The sequence below is a fragment of the Falco cherrug genome, chromosome 1, assembly GCF_023634085.1.
Source record: "Falco cherrug isolate bFalChe1 chromosome 1, bFalChe1.pri, whole genome shotgun sequence".
Taxonomy (NCBI): Eukaryota; Metazoa; Chordata; class Aves; order Falconiformes; family Falconidae; genus Falco; species Falco cherrug.
Genome location: NC_073697.1, coordinates 89754774 through 89772094, shown reverse-complemented (window position 1 = coordinate 89772094; position 17321 = coordinate 89754774). Strand labels below are relative to the sequence as shown.

The following is a 17321-nucleotide window of genomic DNA, read 5'->3' as shown; positions in this document are numbered from 1 at the left end:
CCCGATGTGTATGTAAATTTTACTCATTTCCTTAGAACAGCTTCTGTCTGCCACTTCTATTTAAGAAGTGGTGGTGGTATTTGACACCTCACAAAATTTTTATGAGGTAGTCATTGCAAGGTCTTTTAGCCTAGAAAATAGTTTGTGACATTTAATGAAAGCATTCAAAAATCAGGATAGTTATTGATGAGACTGAATCCAGAAATATCTGGGAGCGTGAGGATCTGTTTCTTTCTTCGCGTGGTGCGTAGGCTCAAAGTCACACTCAGAATGTGACAGTTACTGTCAGCTTACCTATAGTCGAGATACCTTCTGTCCATAATGAACCTCATGTATACATCTATAGGGTTCAAAGTATTCGACCCTAAACTAAATGGAGGGCTTTTTTGTCAGCTATAGGGCTTTATAGTCCGTCAATAGAGTGGTGCATACAGCTATGTTTTGTGATCCTCCTGCTGCTGAAATCAATAGCTGAAGATTCCTGTGGATGTTAAAAGGAGTAGGATAGAGCCCCGAACAACCTACCCAAAGCCTTTGAAAAGTATCCACCCTTTCAGATTCAACTACCGACTCTGTTGTTAGAGACATTTAGCAATATTAAAAAGTTGCAACAATTGTAAAAAGCCATTTCTGTGAATGACAGAAATGAACTAGAAATAAGTTCTATTTATAAGATTATTTATAACCTTCATTGTTCAGCCATATTTTTTTACGGAGTTTATGGAAATACTCAATTTCACTTTATCAGGTTAAACATTTTTCAGGTAACAGTTTTGAGATGAAAGATAATTGAAACTCAACAGAGGGGATTACTGCTTCTCTTAACACTTGATGTTAGTCTTCCCTTGATGTGTACATTTGCCCGTGAATGTATTTATTTTTTTCTCTCTCTTCCTTCAGTTGTTTTGTTGAAGAACTCCTTCGTGGAATCCCAATAAGAAAATCAGCATGTGTGTTCCAAGTAGTGCTGATTATTCCATCCTCTCACTAAAAATAGACATTGTACAAGCTGGCACTGAAGAATAATTTAGTGAATAGTAGAGAGTGGGAGAAAGAAACAGCCATCTTAACACCGATGTCAGGCTGTAACTGCTGTATATTCATGTGCATCTGTGTCAATGCAGGGGAAATAATCCTGTCTGCATGGAGAAACATGGCTTTGGAGTAAGATCATAGAGAACTCTTGCGGGAGGAGTGAGTAAATTGCACGTAACCAAGAGTCCCCTGAGATTTGTTTAGGAGGATAAATTCTGAATATTTAAGTTCTGAGTTTTGAATTTTGTGAAGAAGTCTGGGCTCCTAATTGAGGCACTGAACTTGGATGACTAAAGCCAACACCTATATTTCATCTAAGTGACATCAGTTGCTGGTAAATAAAAATATCTTTAATGTTTTATATTTGCTTATTTCTAGAAACAAGATGCTGAGCACAGGTGGGGTTTTTTAGTCTAAAAGTAAATAAAAACCCCAAGTATGCTATGGTCAGCTGAATGATCTCTTTAACTCTCCGTTCTCATTCTTGGTTTTTTTTCTTTCTCTCCAACCCCCCCCCTTTTTTCCCCCTTCCTTTTTTATTTTTTTTTCTCCTTGACAACTGCTTTGTAGAGTGAACCAGACCTGGAAAAAGGCCTGGAGATGAGAAAATGGGTCCTGTCCGGAATCCTAGCCAGTGAGGAAACCTACCTGAGCCACCTGGAGGCTCTGCTGCTGGTAAGCGTTTGTGACAGATGCCATTTCAAACACTGGTACTTGAATTTGATGCTGCTTCCATCCGAGGTTTCCCAGAACTTCACATACCATGGGTTACAAGTTGCTGGGTGCAAAGAGCACCTGTTACTTCCAGTAGAGAAAGAGAGGCTTAAAGAAAGGACTGGATATGGCACACCTAGGGTTAGCGTAGTAGTATCCAGGAGCCCTGTCTTTCAGTATTCTGTGCTAATTATTAGACATGTTGCTGTACAGTTGGGCAGAGATTAAGGAAATCGAGTGCAGAGGGATTTTAATCACACCATTAATATCCTGGGAAAATCCACCTACCAGGGGTGGCTGATCCCCATGACAGAACTTGTTAATGTCTAGCTTTCAGGAGTTGTGTGAATGCAAGTATCACTTATTAATAAGATGAAAAACAGCTCTCTGGAGGGATGTGTTGTAATGTGGCAAGGGTGAAGGTACTTGGTTTGCATGATAACAATTTCCTTTTTTCCTAATTTCAGCCCATGAAGCCTTTGAAAGCAGCTGCCACCACCTCTCAGCCTGTGCTGACTAGTCAGCAGATTGAGACAATATTTTTCAAAGTGCCTGAGCTCTATGAGATCCACAAAGAATTCTATGATGGGCTCTTTCCCCGAGTGCAGCAGTGGAGTCACCAGCAACGTGTAGGGGATCTCTTCCAAAAGTTGGTGAGTCAGCTACCATCACCAAAGTTTCTGTTACCTCCCATTCATCTTGCAAGGGCTGGTACTACTCCCTTTGGTGACTGTGCATAGTCTGAAGGGATGAAAACTCATAGCTGGGTTAGGTGAGAGGCTTCTAGCTTTACCACTGCAGTGAAGGGCCTGCAGCAAAAGTGGCTGTTTCATTGCCTTTAATTCAAGACTCGAGCAAGCTATGCTCCTAATACAAATACAGTTTCACAGAGATGTTGAATCTCCAGGGTGTCTGCAGTGTCATCAGACCATTTGCTTTAGAGGAAGATGGGAGAATGGCAGTGTTAAAAAGCATACTTTGAAACACCAACAGCTAAAAATGTTTCATACTATTGCTGAACTACTTGACATGTATTTCCTTCTTTCTGTGGTGCTTTGCTGTATCTTGTACTGATTGTCTCGGTTTTATGGTCATCGCTTTTGGCTTTGCTTTTCTACCACCATCCTGGCCTTTAATATTACCTTTGCTGCTATGCTGATGCAGTCCACCTGCTCCTGAGAATCCTCCAAGGAACCTCAACAAAATTCTCTGAGTGCGGAACAGGACAAAGACATATACAGCATATTCCTGAGGCTAAATTAAAATTGCTGAGTTTCTGTGCCAGATGACAAATTGTTTGCATTCTAGGGGATTCCTTTGGCCCCTTTAGCCTCTCCCCTAGCATGTGGAGAAAGCAAAGGATTAAAGGAGCTGTTTTTTCCTTTTCAGAAAAGAAAAGAATCTCTGCATTCCAGAGGTGCCTCTGATTCTCAGGGTAGGAGTGACATTCCAGTGAGGGGGTTATTGGATGAGGAGTGTGCTTTACCAGGGTCACTCAATTGTTAGCAGCTGTGTAGCCCAGCACCATCCCCATCCCCTATGGAGCAGGGGGAGATGGGTCTGGAAGATGATGTTTTCCATGCATGCCAGCAGCTCAAGATCAAAATAGGGGAATCTGTTTTTCACTGCCAGCATGTTTTAGCCAGGAGGGGTCAAGTTGGTGCCTTGGTGAGTAGTTCATGGTATGCAATTTGAGCAACTGGTTTAAGAAGACAAAGCCACCTGCTGCTGGTTGCTGAAGCAAAGATACAGAAGGCTGCTGAAAAGTGGAAGCCTCTCAAACTCCGTTGAAAGTGTAGTGCAGCAATGAAGATAGCGCTAATTGTAGAAGACCTGAATATAATCTTCACCACTGCTGCCTGTGGAGCAAGCTTTGATTCACTATACAGCTACTTAGGCCTTTGTTTAAGACCATTTCTTGCTGATGGTGGTTGCAAGTGCAGGAGTTAAGCCCATCCAGAACTCTATTTTTATGTTCCCCTGACTCTTCTGCATTTGTTACAGAATTGTTTATTTTGTTGGATTACTGTTGGAAGCAAAGGAGCAAATTGCCCTAGCACAGGAAGCTTTGAGCTAGCTTAGCAGTTTCAGTTTCTGGTGGTTTGGTACAGTATCAGTGGGAATTGTGAACTCTTTGCTGGATGAGATAAAGCTAATAATTCTTGGCAGGCAGTGGGAAGCAGCTAGATGAGAGAGACGGCAAGAGCATGAGGCATTACAAGACATCCATACTGGATGTACATCAAATATTTTGAAGCAGACTGTTTACTTGTGGGCATGCCATGCAATCTGATGATAAACACTGGAATTGTTATTATCCTGAGGTTCCTGGGGACATGAATTTTCTTTAATATCACACAAAACAAAGCACCATGGATTGGAGTTATATAGGTAGTGCATGCAAGGCGTTTTAGAATTTCATGTGGTCTGGCACGGTATGATCCATTTGCAATGGCAGTGACTGTTATTCCACCTTTTTCCTGTTGAAACTAAGGAAAAGGGAAAAAAAAAAAAAGACACTAGGCATGTGGGAGTGAAAAATGCTTCTCATTTTTGGGGAATATTTTGTACGTATCTCTTATAACTAGAAAGGAAGCACTTTAGAACTGTTTTTAGAAATGATGAAATATTTAGCAAATATTATCACTGATTAGTTTTCAGGACTGGAAAAAAATGTAACCAAAAGCCAGTTATTTCTACCAAAGCTTATTTTTTGCCATGTGTTGTTTTTAATTGGAAAAGAGAAAACTTAAACCAGCATGAAAACTTGTGTGAGCATTATTGCTTTGATTAGAAACTCAGTTTTTAATTAATATGATGTTTTCATGGCGGCATGTTTAGAGGAGGAAAACAAAAGCTTAGAAAGACTGTTCAAGAGTAGCAGGAAATGGAAAGAGCCACACAGGAATGGAGAAACTGTAAAGCTCTGCCATGTTAGCTGGCATCATCCAAAACTGAATGTCATAAATCCTGCAAATGATTAGTAATTCTGACAGCAGCTTCTTCACAGAATTGTGTTCCAGTGGCAAATACAGATTTTATTCTCTCCACACTGTATGGGCCAGGTCATCCCTGGTGTAAGTGAGCACAGTTCCCTCCAGCTTTGGTCATAACCATATCATTTTGTATGGGGGTTGAGACTGGTTCCTAATCTTTCAGTAGAATGTGCCCTAGGAAATAGCTTACGATTTCTTAGCCTCTGTTAGCTAAAGAAATTTGTGTAGGCATATATTTCCTGAGAGTCGCTTTTTCTCTTCCATCGTCTCTTGCATGAAGCTTCATAGAGAATGGGGAACACAATGACTGTGAGACAGCAGGAGAGGAAAAGTGCACTGCGTGGGAAAGTGAACTGCTCTGCCTGTTGCATGTCTTGGGCAGAAGTGTCAGGGAATTTGCAGAAATAATAAGGTTAAGTGCAAGCTCATCTGGTAAGAACTCCTTAATGGAGCCTTATACAGCACTCCACCTGTTGGCTCACCATGCATTTGCAAGCATGTTCAAGCTGCTGAGGTGTTTACAGCACACCCTGTGCAGCGCTGCAGCACAAAACCAGCTCTGCAATCCAGACAACCTTGGAAGCTACCCAGGGATTTCCGGAGCTGGATCTTACGTTCTCTGGCTGCAATTCCTAAGTCAGCAAATGGGACCAGTACTAAGACTCTGTGATAATAATGGCTTATTACTGTACTCTGAGGCCTGTTCCATCTTCTTCTGGACCAATGCTTATTCCTTCTGCTGGAAAAATTGCCATTTTCCATCACCTAGTGCTGCAGTCACTGCCTTCCAAACAGATTTTGCTCTGGATCTTTCTTCTGTATTTTCAGTGCTCCACTGCCCTTATTACAATGTTCACTAGTGCAAATATGGGTTAATATCTGCATTAGGTTTGATTTAGTGTGTCCATCATGCAAAAGCTAACAAGTAGCTTGCTGGGGTCACATTTGTGCTGTTGGGCTGAATCATTCCTGTCTGATTCATATTATGTGGCAAATAGCCAGCAGCTCCACTTACATCAATGAGCTAAAATATTAATAGATACTAATCTGGCAGTTCAGAAGGGAAAAATAGATGGCAGTGATAAGGATGCATCATTCTTGCAGGCTTCCACATCCTTTGCAAGTGAACTTGTTCAGCATACATGGAACTGGGTACATGGGAGCACCTGTGCTGGTTAAGCAAAGCTGACAGGTCAGTGATGTCTTCCTGGGCCTGCTTAGCATTCCCTGTGATTCTTTGATGTGAAGGAACATGACCCAATCATTAGATACTGAGGCTGGCCATCCCAAACTGTCTTCTTCCCCAGAGTTTATTTAATTTTGTTTTGCTTCCTGCAGGCCAGCCAGCTGGGAGTGTACCGGGCCTTTGTGGATAACTATGAAGTTGCTATGGAGACAGCAGAGAAATGCTGCCAAGCCAACGCTCAGTTTGCTGAAATCTCTGAGGTAATGTCATGGTATTCAGACACACGAGCTGTCTGGATCTGACTAATATTCTTCGATGTCACTCCTGTCTATCCTCCAAGTATCTTTGCAGCCCTGACTTCTGGAGGAGTTGTGACCTCACGTAGACTCACGTCTTCAGCTCATGTTCTTACAGCGATTTATGCTTTGGGCTAATAGAGGTTATCACATAGACAGCCTTTATGTGCTGTTCCCACCCAGGGAATCTTGTAAAAACTGGCATTGCTTTGAACTTCTCAGCTTTGTGCCACCTTCATGCATTTCCAGAAGGGAAAGCTGTATTTAAGTTTCTCACATATTTCTTTTGCTAGTAATGATGCTGACTATGGTGTAAAAAGCCATCCTTAATGGCTTCCATTATGACTGTCAGTGGAGTTGCAGGCTTCGCTGGCATGGAGAGGAGGAGAGGGTAGCTGTCTGTTTAAAAAAGCAAGTGTGTCCACCATAGTTTATAATATTATTCATTGGGCTTCTCTGATTTCCTCTTTTTAAGAGGAATGCCTGTGTCAGAGCATTGACATCGAATACTTTTTTAGACTTCCCGGGCCACCAGCTTTACCTGCAGTGCATGTTCTCATTGACTGGCTGTATTGTGGTGATTATGTCTTGGAAGAACTCCGTTGCCAAAAAGACATGAACTTCATATGTGTGTCCTTAAAAAGAAACGGATAATCAGAGCCAAATAAAACTAGGGGCATTCACTGCTCTGAAAAAAATCCTGAGTATATTCAGTATTGTGTGTCCCTTTAGATTTTTATGATAAAGAAGTAAAATAAAACATGTTCCTTGCATGAAACGAGGGAGGTAAGACTTGCCTGCTGTACTACTCATTGGAGTGCAGATGTCTTCTGTTCTTTCCTTTCCTGAGGATTTCCATCAGGTTCTGGTCCTTTCCCTGACCAGTTCAGTGCTCTAGTGGTGTCCTCTCATCAGTAAGTAGCCTCCCCTGTGCTTTTCTTTCAGTGCTAAAATGCATTTCATGGACTTTCCTGTTTATTAATAGTAATATGTATAGATGATACTATGGTCGTCCCTAGAAGACAGAATAGAGATTAAGGCCCCAGGGTCCTGGGCTCTGTGCAAATGTGATCCCTCTGTTTTGCTGTTTTCTGAAGGGTGATTCTGAAATCATGCTAGTATCTGCTGTATTTGGAATAATGGTGGTGATGCTTTTGCATTTGTGTCCTGGTGAGGATTTCAGAGCTCAGCACACTAATGCATGTAGCTTCACAGTCCATGTGCAGAGAGGGAGGAGTTGCAGGCATAGCTCTGAGTACAAGTATGAGGAAGTATAACCTGGGGGTACTGAATCCCAATCCTGTACTTTATTTATTGATGGTGTGCACGTGCTGTGACAACAGCTGCATCATTATGGATGTGTCTTTCTCCTCAGGTAATTTTAAAACTCCACCATCCCTGTTGCTGTAGGTGGTTACCTGCTTTGCTGCATCTCTACTGATATGCACTCCTAAGAAAATTGCTTATTTTGAGTTGTGTGGATGCCTGCGACATGGCAATGGTGGATTTACCAAGGAAAGCACGCTTTTCCTTCACTGACTTGAGCTGTGATAAGACTGTCCTCCATTCACACTTAGGCCCTCCCCTGGAGGAGCAGATAGCCTCTTACATTCCCATGTGATATTTCAAGGTGATTGACCATCTGCTATGTGGGTTTTCTTTTTCTTTTAGAATCTAAAGGCTAGAAGCACAAAGGAATCTAAAGATCAGACGACGAAAAATTCCTTGGAAAGTGAGTGATCCATGGAAAGGAGACTGGTTTGTCAGGACTGGATGAAGGCTGTTGCCAAACCTCCACTCTCCCTTTTTGTTTTTAAATGCTGGAAAATTATGGAGTCTCTGCTGGCTCTACCTGGGAAATCAGTTCCCTTTTGCTAAGTAGCAGAGCTGATGCATAGTAAGCTATGTGCATTCATGGGGAAGTCCCTGCCCAGCTTAAAACTTCATCAGTCCCTTTGGGCAGAACCAGGCCAGCCAAAGGACTGCTGTGATTTTGAGAGAACATCTGCTACCCAGTGATAGCACAAATGCAATCCTAGCAGTTATTGTTATGTGGGTTTTGCCCTATGGTAGCATCTAGAGAGCCTGATCAAGATCAGGTTCCATGGTGCTTGTTTCTATGCACAATAGTAGAAGTAAGTAGAAGCAGAAGACAATCTGTGTTGGAAGAAGCTTCCATACTCACCAATATAAAAGATAGTCCCCTTCCTGTTTTGGCCTGTTATTGGGATTTGGAAGCACTCGGCGTGTTATGCTGAACTCCAGAAGGAGGGATGAACAGTCAACTTTTCAGGTACCTCCTTGGAAACTTAGAGTGCAAAGCCTGATTCTGACCTGTGGGACCAGGCATGTTGCCAGGGAATGATAGGAACTGTGCCATGCTGCGTGCAGGTATTCTGTACTACCTTGTGTGCTCCTCATCCAGTGTCTGGCAAGGCGTGCTCACAAGTGGCCATCTGTTTGCTGTGGAGCATGTTTATTTCCTCTGTGTGTTCATGTGTGTTTTATTGGCTGTGCAGCACATTAACCTTAGAGAAGGGGATTTTCCAGCAGCTCATTGGTTAATAAACCTGTACCTGTACATTTAGTTGTATTGGACAAGTTGTTCTGTAGGGGCTGTATTTAGGTACTTTTTCCTTATGTTCCTGCTGCCTTTTTTTTTTTTTCTCCACAGCTCTGTTATACAAGCCAGTGGATCGAGTGACTCGCAGCACACTTGTCCTGCATGTAAGTATCTGAAGGGTAGTTTTCAAACTTTAGGCCCCTTTCCTGTTTTCTTCACACTTCAGATTTTCCATGGAGCTTCAGGACTGCAAAAATAAACCTGTCATGCTGCATAAGTCCCTTTACACTAAGCGGGGGGAGTCCATATGTAGGACCCCGCTACCTCTTCATCAGTGTTACCAAGAAGGGCAGAGTATTATCCTCTTCCTCTAGAGATAGAGCCATGCTTTAATCCATAAGAAGCTGGAGCATCTTTTCCTACAGCTCTAGTTAGGGGCCCTCAGACCCTCCTGCTTTCCAGTGCTGCTCATGGTTCTGTTCTTTCTTTGTGTTCCTGGTGTCAGGATTTGCTCAAGCACACTCCAGTGAGCCACCCTGATCATCCACTCCTGCAGGATGCTCTGCGGATCTCACAGAACTTCCTCTCCAGTATCAATGAGGAGATCACTCCTCGTCGGCAGTCCATGACTGTAAAGAAGGGGGAGGTGAGTCTTCCAGCTTTCGTTATTTTCTCAGTTTCTGAATACTGGTTGTGCCTTTTCTGTACAGCAGACTAGGAAGTTATGCTATTAATTCATTTGTTGCTAAGATACAGTTTGTGCAGTGTCCTCATTCTCTAAAGGATGTGGTACAGCTCCTCTCTGTTTGCTGTTTGGAAACCTAGAGGAAAAATATGATTAGAGTTTTATCCTTAGCACTGTTACAGTCATTTATCATATATAATTTCTACGATGGATATTGCTATGCACTAAATGGATTTGTATCTTACCTGCAAACTGAAACCAAACAGGAAGCCTGGGAGGGGAAAAAGGTGAGGGAAATAAAAAATCATAAAAGATTAGGAAAAGCTGTTTTCCAGAATCTTCATTCTTGCCCTAAAACTCTTTTTTTTTTTTTTTTTTTTTTTTTTTTTTTTTTTTTTTACATCCTCATTCCTAAGGAAGAATGTTGTAAATGGGACTAGGAAGCAAAACAAATGGAATGCAGAAGCTGAGGGAGATGATTGACTCCTAAGGGTGTAATATAACTCTTTTCAGCTCTGCTAGGAGCTGGACTACACCCAGAATGTTCCAATATGTGCAGTTCCTTTACATGCATGCAATGTTGTGCAAGGATGATGTAGAACTACACAGTGGTCAAGTCCTGTATGCCTCAGTGGGCTCAATTCATCTGCCTTATAATTTCATTAGAAAGCAATACAGACCTTCCTGATGAGGGAAGGCTAGGACTGACAGAAGTATTAAAGAAAGAGAAGGGTGTAGGAGATTGGAGAAGAGAGGTGCAGCTCAGATAGCGTATGTGTTAAGAGGAACTGGGCAACATGCCAGAGATACTGGCTGATCAAAAGTGACCCAAATTATTGTGTACAAAAACATCTCACATTAAGCCCAGGAGGTTGTTAAGATACGATGAACCTTCATGGTGTATTCCCAAATCTTGTCAGCTAAACATACTTGCTTTTGGCTGCTAAACTGATTTTCAACTGACAAAAGATTTGCTGGAAGCTGCAGTACTGGGAATTTGGTGCACTTTGTCCTGCAAGTCTTATTCATTGTCTCATTTTGTCAACTGCAGAAGTCTGCAGCTGAGGAAAGAAGAGGAGGGGCTGAGCAATTGGAGGCTGAGGTAGAAGCTTAGACATCAGTCACTAGGGCTTCAGTGATAGTAGATGGCCTCATTAAAGTGGATGCTGATTGAGTCATAGCAGAAATTGCAGCCTAGAATGCCCCCTCACAGGGGAGGGAGCATTTTGTTTTCTCTGGTTGTCTGTCAGCATTTCAATGAGGAGTACAGGCTTTGAAAAGTGTCATGCAGAATCCTAATGAGGTGTCAGAGCCCAGGCAGAGGGGCAGGCTCAGGAGGATGGTCCTGATGTTCTCTTTTTGGAGTGTTGTGTTTGTCAGATCTTAGAAAGCAGGAGGGGGAACCTTGTCAGGATTGGGCTCAGCAGACCTGTTCATACTCTCACTGGTCCTGAAGTGACTCCATTATGATGTGGGGAGGGAAGGAAGGGGATGTACCCAAGGAGAGGGCTGTGGGTGTGCTGGAGGGGACTGGGAACCCTTTGTACTCTCCCTCAGTGCACACAGCTTGCACTGAGGCCAGGGAAGAAAAGGACTTGCTTCTGATGCTTCCCAGAGTTTGTCTTCCACTCTGGAAATCTGATGGTGGATTCTTTAGTCATTTGGCACCAATATCCCATGTTTTTTCAAAGCGGTAATGCCCCAGTTGACACCAGTCTGTGTCTGGACAGTAGGTATGTTCATTCTCTGCATAGTAATCCAGAGACGCAAGTCTGTTCCCAGCTACTACGTGTGGGTTAGTGATGGCTGCTCCTTCCGACAAGCTACTGAGCTTGGGGTCATAGCTGGGTTTTGTTTATGCCTGTAAATCTTTCCTTTTCTACTTATCCTTTCCTCCCACTTGCCTTGCTTGTGCTTCCCCTAGGGTGACAGGACAGTGTGCAGTTTGCATCTCCTAATTGACTGCTCTCAATGCATAATGCATTTTTTATTTTAATGAATCACCAGCTTGCTTTGATGGCTTTTTTCATTATTTGTCTTCCTCCCATTGAAATTTCCTTGGTGGAGAGGAAGGAGGGAAAACAGCCCTTTCCCCTTATGTATTGCTTAGGTGCTGATCTCAGTTATCTTTTTTTTGCCAGTCCTTGCCTTTTATGTGGAATATCTTTCCCCTTTGAGTGCATTGTGGGGAGGAGTCAATCTCCTTTGCCAGCCTCTTGCTCTGGCTCTTTTTTTCAGGATTGCTTTGAACTGGGGAAAGCAGTCAGTTGTTAATCTCCCTAGTGACAGGCTGCTAAGGAGAGGAGCGCAGGTCAGGCAAGAGTACAGGCTCATCAGCACAGTGTTCCTCCCATTTCCAAGAAGAGATTCCCTGCTCCAGGAGCATTGATTCAGTCTGAACTGCCTGCTGTCTTCCTGCATGATGCCAGGTGGCCTTCCTGCACACCAGCCCCATGGTTCTGCTTGCCTCAGTAGGCTTTTTTTCTAAATTCTCGACTTATGCATAAAGACTGAAAAGTTTTCTGTGATGCGTCGACCTGGAATAATTTGCTGAGCTAAATGAATATTTCAGGTAGTACAAGGAGATGGGAACAGGGAGTAAAACCATTCACCAGAGGGACAGAAAAAGCTACAACAGGGAAGGTAGTATTGGTGGATTAAGCCTACAATCACATAGTTTGGTCCATGCTGCCTGCCAGGCTGACTGTAGCTAGTCTTCTCTATTTTGTGGTTTGCTTAGGGCTGCAGTATAGAGGAGCCAGGAGAGCCCCAACCTGGCAGCAGAGAGGAGCCGGGAGGACTTACCTGGGCTTTTGAATCTGCTTCCATTCAGCCTGATCTGCCACATTCTTTTGCTCCCTCCTGTTCTTCCCATCTTTCTACCTCTCTGTTTTTACTTTTTTACTTTTTTACTTTTTTTTTTGATGGAGCATCTGCACGTATCCACTTTGCCAACCCTCTAAGTAACCGAACAAATGCATGGAGGGAAAGGGGGTCTTAACAGCACTGTACCTTCTGACTCGTAATGCAAATGGTGGAGAATCTTGCACCCCTTAGGACCATGGAGCAGGCATCTTATTTGCTCACTGCTGATCCTTCTTCACCACTATCCTCTTGGCTTACATAGGGAACCTGTTTAAGGTTCTACTGGGGATGGTCCTGTGGGGAAGCAGGAAAATTAATGCTTTGAGGTGAATTATGTGCCACTATTATGTGCTAGAAGGAAGGGAGTTAATAACCTTTCTAGTCTTATTAACAGAGCAGCTATATGGACTGCATGTTGGGTTGTTTTTTTGTTTTTTTTTTCAAATAAGCTGGGATGCAAATGACTGTAGAGCTTGTGTTGTCTTTCCCTGCCAGAAGTAAAGGCTTGTGTTTCCAGCTAATTCAGCCCATTCTTGTAAAGCAGGAATTAATGAAACTGCAGAAAATTGCAGAGTTCATTTGGGAGATGGTGGTTCCTTTCTTGACTGCTCTTTGTTGAATGCTCTTTCAGGATGTTGTTTCAGGGCAGTTCAGACTGACTTGAGTGGTAGTGGCTGCCATTCTGCCTTGCCCCTGGCCATGCAGTCCCACCCTCTCTGAAGAGTTCACAGTGGTATTTGTGTGATCCCACAGTGGCACGGAGGAATGGAGCTGCCTAAAAATGAAGCTTTTTTTGAGTTTCAGGTCACTCTGCTGGCTGAATGGCTTAGTGTCTTGTCTCATGAGAACCACTCTAGACACAAGAGGGCTGACAGGCAGTTCCTTCTGGGGTCAAGTTCACTAGATCACATTGGATCAGCTTATGCTACTGTGCACCTTTTCCCTTGCCCTGGAGAGAAGAAGCTGTTCTGTCATGTTTCTAAATGTGGTTTTAAACTGTGGTCAAGGGACTGGCTATCATTGCCTTAAGCTTCCACTTAATTTGGTAGAGGCCAAGTGTGCTAGGGAAGGAAAAGGACAAACAACATTTGCAACAGAGCAGAAGTGCAAACTAAAGCCTCTGAAAAGCTGGGAGCTAAGCTTGGACACAGGCAGCCATGCGCAGCTTGAGGCCCGGTGCCTACTCTTTCTGGAGGCCTTGGGCAGATGTTGGCCATAAAGCACTTTAAAATGATCTTGGATGCTGCACACTCTGTCTTACAGCTGGAGTCAGAGAGCTGGTGACAGGAGCTTTGGAAAGAAAAAAGAAAGGCTATTAAAATGCTCAAAGACCAGCCAGTTTAGCTCCCTAGGCAGAGCATCCCTTTATTCTGCAGTGCTGGTCTTGCAACACACACACGCGCATACACACACACAGAATAATTTTCTTCCTACACTCTGCAGAAAGCCAAACCACCTCTTCCTCACTGGCATATGCCAATACCCATCTCCTGCTTTTACCCTCCTCCTCCTGCATCACACATGTTCCAGTCCTTCCCCGGGCTGTCACCCACGCACGCTGCAGGCCTCTGCTGTCACCACATCAGATGAGCTCTTTCCTCAGCACACAAGTAAGGAGATGGCCTTTTATACAGCTGTGATGCTGGCTGAGTAGATTTTTAAATTCCACTTTTTGTAATGTGTCTCACACAAGCTGGCCACACTTCCTGGAGTTAAACAGTATGTGACAGCAGCAGGATTTATCATATGCAAACAGCACAGAAACACTGTAGGACGAATAGATGAGTATACAGGTAGTCGTGAGGTTGTTAGCAGAGGAGAGAGATGCTCACTGACAGGGGGAGGAGGAGGAGGAGGACAGCGATAGGCAATCTAAAGAAAATATCCAAGCACTGAATGAAGCACAGGGAGAGCTCTTTTGTCCAGAGCACTGAGGTGCGTGGGAGAAGCAGCAGGTGAAAATATGCAGAGGAAAGCAGGGCCTAGAAAGGAGACTTGGGACTTACACTGCACCAGTACAGGAGCTTTGCAAGAGCCACTGAAGGTAACAGTCTGCCCAGGCTCTGTTTGAGTGATCAGTTCACTCCATTATGTTACAAAAGAGGAAGGTTTCCCCCAGGCCTCCTGGAACATCTTTCTATAGCTGAACTGAGCTCCTGTGCTGGACACCTGACAGTCTTGGGGCTGTCTGTGTGTGTGTGGGGTCACTACCACTGTACTGCCACTCTGATCCTAAGCTTCTGTTTCCTCAGATGTTTTATTTGGTGTTTCTGTAATCTAGGTGTCATTTCAGGGTATTTTAGGAAACCTTTAGCACCTTTGGTAGTCCTAGCAAAAAGAGTTACTTTGGAGACAAGGTAGAGAGCTGGTTTCACACATGTAGGATATTGTATATCATGCACAGCAAGATCACCCAGGCAAAAGACCTCATGTTTCAGGAGACACTGTTTAACTGGGTACTACCAAAGGAATAGCTATTGCTAACCCTGGCTGGGAGGAGTTGACCAAAGCTGGCTTTGGTTCCTAAAGTGCTAGAGAGGACCTATGGAATTGAGGTGACAAGGGCATCTGACCAGCACGAGTCCTGTCTGAGGGGGCTGCTGGCTCCCCCAGGGTGACATAGGATGGGCTGACTCATGTTGGGAGGTCTGGGAAGGTGCCCTGTGCTCCCTCACTGTGGGATTTGGCAGGGATCTGGTAAGCCAGTTGGGAAATCCTTTTATTGTTTCCCTCTGACCTGCTGAACTCGCCTGGCAAGATGAATCATTTGCAGCAAAGGATGTGACCCTTTGCTGGAAGTGCTCCTCCTCTGCACCGCTGATGCTGAGCAGCCTGGGGCATGCCTGTTGTGCCCAGCCCTAATGAAAGTCCTATTTTCTAGGAGAAGCTGGTAGACCTAACATCAAGCTTCACAGCCCTCTGAGGAGAGATTTCCTGACTTGATCCACAAATGTTTTTTCCTGTCCTCTCCTCCCCAGGTACTTGGTTGCTTTTGTGGCAGTTTACCCCTGCTGCTTGCTGAAGGGAGACCTTCCCAACTAGCTTATGAGCAAGAAGATAGGAAGAGTGAAACATCTGGGAAGCTCAGTGTTTTCTTCTGAGTGGGTGACTGGATTACATCCCTTTTACCTCTTCTGTTCCAGTCAAGCTTAGGAAATACAGCCTTGTCTTCTTCCCACCCAGCTCTCCTTCTGGGAGATCATGTTGCCAAAGACTTTTTGCCTCATGGTAGCAGTGTGCCATGTCAGTCAGGGTAATTTGTACTCAGGAGCGCTAACCAAAATAAACTCAGTGCAAATGAGTGGCACCTCAGTCCCAGATGGGCTGTATAAAGATCATACCCCTGTTTTGGCATTGTATGTCTGAACTTTCTGCTTGGGTTTTGGGGAGATGTGGGACAGAGAGCATGGCTGCTTGGAGGAAGTCTGCTTGGATGGTGGCAGCCAAGGACTGTGCAGCAGCAGGTCAGGTGCAACTTGGGAAAGCAGGAGAAGAGGTGACCTGGTTGGACCAGGCAGGCCATGTGAGGAGGACTGTAGCCTTGCTGCAGGGGGTACTGATGGGCTCTTCTTTTCTTCGTGGAGGCCTAACCTAAACAAAGATTTCCAGTCAGTGGTGCCGCTGTATGGGCTTCCCTTTCACTTGAGGACACATGTGTCTTCAAAATGCTCTGGTCTTGATGATGGTACTGGAATACTGCCAAAACAAGGGTAGCTGATCTAGGGCTGAGCCATAGTCCTTCACAGTCTTCCAACAGCTCTCGTGAGGCTATGCCCTCCATTGCCTGTGAAGAAACACATTGCTGGCCGTGTTGTTGGCCTGTCTCTGCCACTAGTAACATCTTCCCAGGATGGGGGCTGAGTCTGTGCTCTGGACTAGCCTGGGGTATTTTTCAGCTGGGAACCCTCAGCAGGGTGCTGGGCTGGGGTCTTGGCTGACCCCACACACTGCCAGTGCCTGGCAGAGTGGGGCAGAAGGTCAGGTCAGGACTGTGCTGTATCCCTGCTGGGTAGGGAAGGGACAGTGCTGCATCCTGCTGGGTAGCAGAGGTGAGTGAGCTGTGAGAACATCTTTACACCTACGAACAATGAGCAGAGGTTGAGCTGGCAACAAACAGCTATTCTCATTGCCCCAGAGGAGCTGAGCTGATTTGCAGCGTAATTAATATGCATCAGATCTAGAAACCTGAGATCAGGGTTTTGGCTTGTTCAGAAAATATCTCTCCCTGCTTCATTATTAGTCCCAAATGAAATTCCTTGCAACTGTGGAGAGTGTTTTTGCTGCTGACAACATTCCTGCCCCTTTATTTATTTAGTTTTAAAGCTCAGTGTTTCTAGTTTCCTACCTGGGGTTTGTTTGCCAGGCAGGAGGGGGAGGCATGCACAAGTGCACATCAGCAACAGAGACATTAATGCAGGCAGGCGTTCTCTCCAAAACCACTGAGAAGAAGCCAGGAGGATCACGCCCACCTAAAAATAAACATTAACATATGTACAGGCCTTTCTGAGCCTGAATCACTGCTGGATACCAGATCTCTGCAGACTCCTGCTCAGAGATGGTGCAACAGTCTGCTAAGAAGCAACCTTGCTTCCTGTCAGTATGGGAAAGGTGCAGCTTTTGCTGCTGCTCACAGATTTCCAGGATCTTTGTGTAATGGAAGGCAGCACCAAGGTGAGATGCTGACACTGCTCTGTGTGCTTTAAAAGCTAGCTGCGGTGCTAGCACAGCTGCAGACGGGAAAATGCAGACTCATAGTCCATGTCAGGAAGTTTAGGGTGCTGTAGGACAGTGTGGAAACAAGAATTACGTCTGCAAGGGAATTTCTCTACCTTGTGTTCCTTGCCATGATGCCTGCTGGGCTCAGGACTGATGTGGTTTGTTTTCATTTTGGAGAGCCAAGATGGGAAGAATGGTAGGCGGAAGGAGAGGCAGCATGGGGGTTTGCACTCCCACACCCTCTGCAGTAAATGTGTTCAGGGCT

General features: G+C 44.5%; 1 protein-coding gene across 2 annotated transcripts in view; it reads left to right on the top strand.

Annotated features, from left to right (window-relative positions):
• BCR (BCR activator of RhoGEF and GTPase) overlaps positions 1-17321 on the top strand; it is a 101913-nt gene that overhangs the window by 58256 nt on the left and 26336 nt on the right. Inside the window, exons 3-8 of one of the 2 annotated variants that reach the window (XM_005445251.3) lie at positions 1606-1710; positions 2217-2402; positions 6084-6191; positions 7899-7959; positions 8902-8954; positions 9296-9436. In XM_005445251.3, the coding sequence (XP_005445308.1) occupies positions 1606-1710; positions 2217-2402; positions 6084-6191; positions 7899-7959; positions 8902-8954; positions 9296-9436 (654 nt within the window). Of the gene's footprint in view, positions 1-1605; positions 1711-2216; positions 2403-5871; positions 5938-6083; positions 6192-7898; positions 7960-8901; positions 8955-9295; positions 9437-17321 lie in introns of those variants that run through there. The other variant, XM_055713081.1, reaches the window with a different exon arrangement.